The following is a 5,909-nucleotide window of genomic DNA, read 5'->3' as shown; positions in this document are numbered from 1 at the left end:
AGCTAGTAGTCTAATGACTATTGTTCTCAATTCTTATTCAGATATATTGCTTACGTCTGTGTTGAGCACGTCTTTGGCTGTGATTTCTTCTTGACCTTTCTTTTGGGAAGAATTCCTCTGTCTTGTCATTTTGGCCAAGTTTCTGTCTCTTGCATGTTTTTGAAAGCTTATTCTGTTTCCCGCACCTGAGAGTAATGGTATTTTAAAAAACGGGTCTAAACTGTCCAGGGCGTGGCACTTCAGGAAGTGTTTCTGGTGTATGCTGCGTGCACCACACTGTTAGGTTTCGGCTGCTCTTTCCCACCGGTTGGTCCTCTGCAGAGCACCTCCTTGCTTGCAGTGGAGATTGTTTGAAACTTTATTTTTGTTGTTGCTTAGCTTTTATTTCATGATCATAAACTTCACTCTGAAATCCAGCTAAACTTGGAGAGGGGCAAGGAGGACACGGACCCGCAGAACTGCAGCAGGAGCACAGGGTTCTAGGCGATTCCGAGCAGAGGGGGGCAGAGGGGTGCTCTCCCGAGCTACAGAAGGAATGGACTGGTAGTTACGATAAAACACGAGTCAAACGGATCAGATTTGTCCGCACTCAGCAATGGTGGTCTTCTTGCTTGTCTTGTCGTTCCTGGACCCAAAGCGCTCCATGGCCTCCACGATGTTCATGCCCTCCTTCACCTTGCCAAACACCACGTGCTTGCCGTCCAACCACTCGGTCTTGGCGGTGCAGATGAAAACCGGAGAACTATTCATGTTGGGTCCAGCGTTCGCCATAGACAAGATGCCGGGACCTGTGTGCTTCAGGATGAAATTCTCATCATCAAACTTCTCCCCGTAGAGGGACTTGCCGCTAGTGCCATTATGGCATGTGAAGTCACCACCCTGGCACATAAAGCCCGGGATAATCCTGTGGAAGCAGGAGCCTTTGTAACCGAATCCTTTCTCCCCGGTGCTCAGAGCACGGAAGTTCTCTGCTGTTTTGGGGACTTTGTCTGCAAACAGCTTGAAGGAGACGCGGCCCAAGGGCTCGCCGTCCACGGCGATGTCAAAGAACACGGTGGGATTGACCATGGCTGAATGGCTCGAAGGACTCCGGGGCGGCAGCATCTGCAAGGCCTGTTTGAACCTTTAACTAGGTGTGCTTTGATTTGTTTGTTAAAATAATCCTGGAAAAATAAAGAAAAGAAAAAATCTGATTCAGAGAATAAACAAAAATGCGAAAAGGAAAAGGAACAGAAAAACCCAATCAAAAAACTATATAAACCTGATTCTAAAGAAGGAAAAGGGAAAAGAAAAGACCTGATTAAAAAAAAAAAAAAAAACCAACAACAGAAACAACAAAAAAAGCCTATAAGCCTGACTCCAAAGAGCGGGGGAGGAAGGGGAGAGAAACTAAGGCTGGTCCTCGTTCCACAAGAACTGCAGGTGGTGCTTCGAAGCGCTTGGTTTTCAGTACACTTGGCACATGAAGGGTACTGCTTGTGCTGGGCTGGAGGAGAGCCTTGCTGAGCTGCCCCAGGAAAAAAGCAGTTGCTAGGCACGGTGGGGAGTGGGGTTGGCAGGGTTTGGTGTAAGCAGGTCCTGCCCTATACGAGGGCTGCTGTGCTGCTCTCTGAAGTCCCACCATGTTGGTGTTGAGGGAGGAAATGGTGCCACCCCGTCCTCCCTTCCCCAGAGAGGGGATTTCACACCCCCGCTGTTCAGGAAGCCCTCACAGAATAAACAGCAAGGGCAGTCATTGTGCCCTGAGCCACAGCTTTGGTGCGTGGCTGGGATTCCAAACAAGGAATCCTAAGGGATCCAGCACCACGTAGACCCACCCCGTCCCTCCAGAGTTGAGCCTCTGTGCTGTGCCTGATGTCCTTTGTCCCAGAAAACCAGTCCTGTGCCTGTTGTGTGTGTGGAATCTGTGGTGTAGCATGGTGAGAAGCCCCAACCAGAGTATCGGCCTTCTGCACATACTCTCTGTCCCTTGAGGACAAAGACGTTTTGCTGACATCTGTGAGGTGTTTTGTCCCTTGGAGAGGCAATATACTCTCTTCCAAAGGTACTCCGGGAAGGGAAATGTCCTCTCCCACTGCACCCTGGAGATCCCTACACCAGACTCTACCCTCCTGGGCCAGCACCCTCCTCCCAGGAGCGGATGTCACAGCTTCCCTCCAGGGAAAGCCACACATTCTAAAACCTCACATTTTGAGCTCCACGTGCTATTTATAAAAAACCTGGGATACCCAGTACTTTTTGCTCCCACATCTGTGGTCCGGATAGGTTTTCCTCTTGTACGAACCTGACACTGCACTCTCTCAACCCTTCTTTCTTTCTCTCCCTTTTGTCTCTCCTGGAAAGCACTCCCTGCCCTTCATGGCACTGCCATTTTTCTCTCCCCCCCCCTCCCAATTTACTTCCATGCACCTCATTCCTGCCATAGTGTCTGCCTCCAACCTTGGAGATCCTTCTGCTACTCTGTAGGTCAATTTCCTGGCTGTCTCTCTGCCTACGGTCTCTCTGCCGTCTTAACCCCTCCCCTCCCCTTGATGGTCAAACTTTTAAGTCAATTGCATTGTCTTAATTTTAAGAACGTATTTAAAAAGGAACAGGTTATTTTATGCTTGTTATAAAAAGGCAGCAATAAACTTTTTGGATAACACATTTTCCTGTGGTTACAAAGCTAGGTTGTGGTGAAGGTGGGATTAAAATCCACATGTGTCTGCAGCAGAGAGATGGAGAATTGGGTAGACCTAAAATCCAGTTTCAGTTAATTTTATTATTTTATTTTATTTTATTTATTTTTAATGTTTTTAATGTTTTATTTATTTCTGAGACAGAGAGAGAGAGAGAGGAGGGGAGGGTCAGAAAGAGAGGGAGACACAGAATCTGAAACAGGCTCCAGGCTCCGAGCTGTCAGCACAGAGCCTGATGCGAGGCTCGAACCCACAAACCATGAGATCATGACCTGAGCCAAAGTCTGACGCTTAACCGACTGAGCCACCCAGGAGCCCCTAGTTTCAGTTAACTTTAAATACTTGATGCAGATATTATTTTGGATTTTCATTCTTCTAAGTGAAGAAAAACCACATTCCCGCCCTGACCCCTCCCCCCAACCATATCGAAGTTGACTGTTCTACTTGAGATGGGTTTTGGTTAGTCTAGAATGTTGGTTTTCATTATCATGCTTTCCTAGTCAGTGTTGTATTCAATTTCATATTCAACTAAATAAGATTCTGACAACTACTGATAAGGTCTCTGGATATCATGAAAGATGAAGAGGATGCCCCATCTTAAGTTATGTTACCAGGTAAAGCTCTTTACTTCCTCACCTTCAATTCTTGTGAAACGCCCAGAGTTCGAGAGACCCCAAAAACAGACCACCAGAGACCAGAGTCAAAGCCAATCCGCAAGGGTTGTTTATTTGCGGGTTCGAACCCGGACCTCCGCGCACTCGTTGCCGGTGACGCTGAGAGGCCCCGAACAAAGTCTTTGCAGCTTTTTTATAGACAGGAGTAAACAAGTCGTGGGGAGGGACAGGAGATCTCTATGGTTACAGGTTTGTCATTTGTTGATATTTAAATATGAACATATACCATATTTGATTGGTTCCCGCCATCAGGTTTTTGGCGGGATCCAATTATAACATTTAGGATACCTTTGAATTCAGCCAATCATAGAGCGAGTCTAGGGTCTTGTTCGGCGACTAACAGGTTAACTTCTCTCTCCCTAGGCCCTTCCTTCAGTAAGGCAGAGGGTGGCTGCTGGCCTTTCCTGATTGAGTGTTGCCAGGGTAGTGTGGTGGAGTGATGTGGTGGCCAGCTTCTTCGGCCTTGGGCAGTGTGCAGCTGCCTGATAGTTCCGGGGAGGCTGAAACTCAAGCCTTAAGCAATGGTACAGAAGCGGAAGGGGCGAGTTTGTATCTGCAGTTTCCAGCCTTGACTCAGACCATAGGAATGTTTCTCTTTTTTCTTTTTGATTAGCTGAACTGAGGGCGGTCTGAGGATGGCTTTAGCCTTGAACAGTCTGAGGCTTTTCCTGGGACTGGGACTGGGGCTACGTGCAGCCCGAGGTTTCTCTTAATGGAGGACTTAATTTTTGGCTCTTCACTTGGTCCTCAGGCCTTTTGGAGCTGTAGGTGTGGTCCTTTCACTCAGTCTGTAGAGCCCTCTCTGACCTTTCTGATCTTACAGCCCATCTCTCCCTCTCGCCCTCACTTCTCCTGCCATCTGTATTTTGGAGAGCAGAAAAATAGAGGGTGAACTTAGTATGTATCCTTACCATTCCCTTGCCTGTGTTCCTTTTTCATCTGTCAGTAGAGTTCAGTAACTGAGCACACTATATCACCAGGTGGAATTTTGTTCTTTAATTTTGATAGGCCATTCTTATTGTTCTTAAACAGCTTTTGAGAGTTCATTCAGCATTTGAGTTCATATAGAAAGGAGACTGTCTTAGTATGACATACTGCTGAAATGAGAAACCATCTGTTGCCAAAGCCTTTCCTCCAAACACCTGGCAACCACTGGTCATTTTACTGTGTCTGCAGTTCTCCCTCATCCAAAATGTCCTACAGTTGCAATTATGAAGCATGTAGCTTTATAAGGGCTTGATAATTCCTTTAAATAGTTTTTCTGAACAACTGGCATAAATATACCACAGTTGGTTTATCCATTTACCTATTGGAGGCCATCTTGTTTGAATACTTTTTGGTGACTCAGAATAAGGGAGCTATAAACATTTTCATGCAGGTGTTTATGTGGACATGAGTTTTCACATCCGTTGGGTAAATATGTTTAGCTGTCTTTCATAGTGGCTCTACCAGTTTACATTCACATCCGTAATATCGGAGAATGCCTATTCTCCACATCTTTGGCAGCAGTGGGGATTGTCAGTTTTGTGTATTTTATCTAGTTATGTAGTGTTACCAGCTTATTGTTCCAGCATGAAGATCTCTACTGACAAATGATGTTGAGTGTATATATGTTCACGCGTTATTTAAAAACAGATTTTCTTATTGAGTTGTATCTTTAAAAAACTTTAAAATTTTAATTTTGAAATGGTTTCAGACTTACACAAAATTGTAAGCACATTACGGAGCACTACCCTATAAATTGCATCAAATGTACCAAATGTTAAAACCATAGCTTGATAGAAAGTTAACTAAGCTGTGGTGCTTATTCAGATTTTACCAACTGTTATAATGTTCTTTTTCTGCTGAAGGATCAAAATCACTATTGTGTACTACGTTTAGTTTCCATGTTTCTTGTTTTCTTTTAAGCTATAAATGTTCCTCTTTGTCTTTTAAGTCCTTGAGAGTTTTGAAGAGTACTGGCCTAGTTAATTAGTAGAATACACCCCTGCATTTGTATGATGTTTCCTTAGGATTTAATTCATGTCGGACATTCTTGTAAGAACACCACAAAGCAATGATGTGTCCCTGTCAATGTATCTTCTCAGGAGACTTAGGATGTTGACTTTTCCCTCCAATTGTCATGTTAACTTTAATCACTTGGGTAAGGTGTTGTCTGTGTTTATTTTTCATAATCAGTGAATATCTTATGAGGAGATTCATTGAGACCATAGAAATAACTTTTTTCATCATGAATTAGTATACTCTCTTTAGCATTTACTAATGAATTACTTGGCTGTGCCAAATGGTGGTGGTTCTATTTTTATCATTCCTTATACATTTGTTAGTTGGAATTTTCCTGCAAATTACAGTTCCCTTTCCCCCTTTGGATTGTTTATTAAATTGTTAGTATGCCGCCCTGGTATCTTGTTCTATTTGATGGGATCTATTCTATTACTATCATTTTTGCTCAAATTGGCCCAGATTTGGCCATTGGCAGCCCTTTCAAAAGGCACCTTTTGCCCTAAATTTGCTACGATTTGAAACAACACCAGACAACACATTTCAATAAAAAGGA

General features: G+C 44.3%; 1 protein-coding gene across 1 annotated transcript; it reads right to left on the bottom strand.

The window, feature by feature from the left end:
* Positions 1-367: 367 nt before the first annotated feature.
* Positions 368-1,098, bottom strand: LOC120245075 (peptidyl-prolyl cis-trans isomerase A-like). The gene has a single exon (XM_039251939.1). It carries the CDS (start codon positions 1,066-1,068, stop codon positions 574-576), a length of 495 nt encoding a protein of 164 aa, XP_039107870.1. The 5' UTR covers positions 1,069-1,098; the 3' UTR covers positions 368-573.
* Positions 1,099-5,909: the final 4,811 nt, after the last annotated feature.

Source organism: Hyaena hyaena, unplaced genomic scaffold (assembly GCF_003009895.1).
Source record: "Hyaena hyaena isolate Hyena2069 unplaced genomic scaffold, ASM300989v1 scaffold_404, whole genome shotgun sequence".
Taxonomy (NCBI): Eukaryota; Metazoa; Chordata; class Mammalia; order Carnivora; family Hyaenidae; genus Hyaena; species Hyaena hyaena.
The sequence above is the reverse complement of the archived record's forward strand: the minus strand, read 5'-3'. Positions and strand labels throughout refer to the sequence as shown.

What these genes read in the sequence shown, in the direction of transcription:
- LOC120245075 (XM_039251939.1), bottom strand. Translation starts at nt 1,068, where the DNA reads ATGGTCAATCCCACCGTGTTCTTTGACATCGCCGTGGACGGCGAGCCC.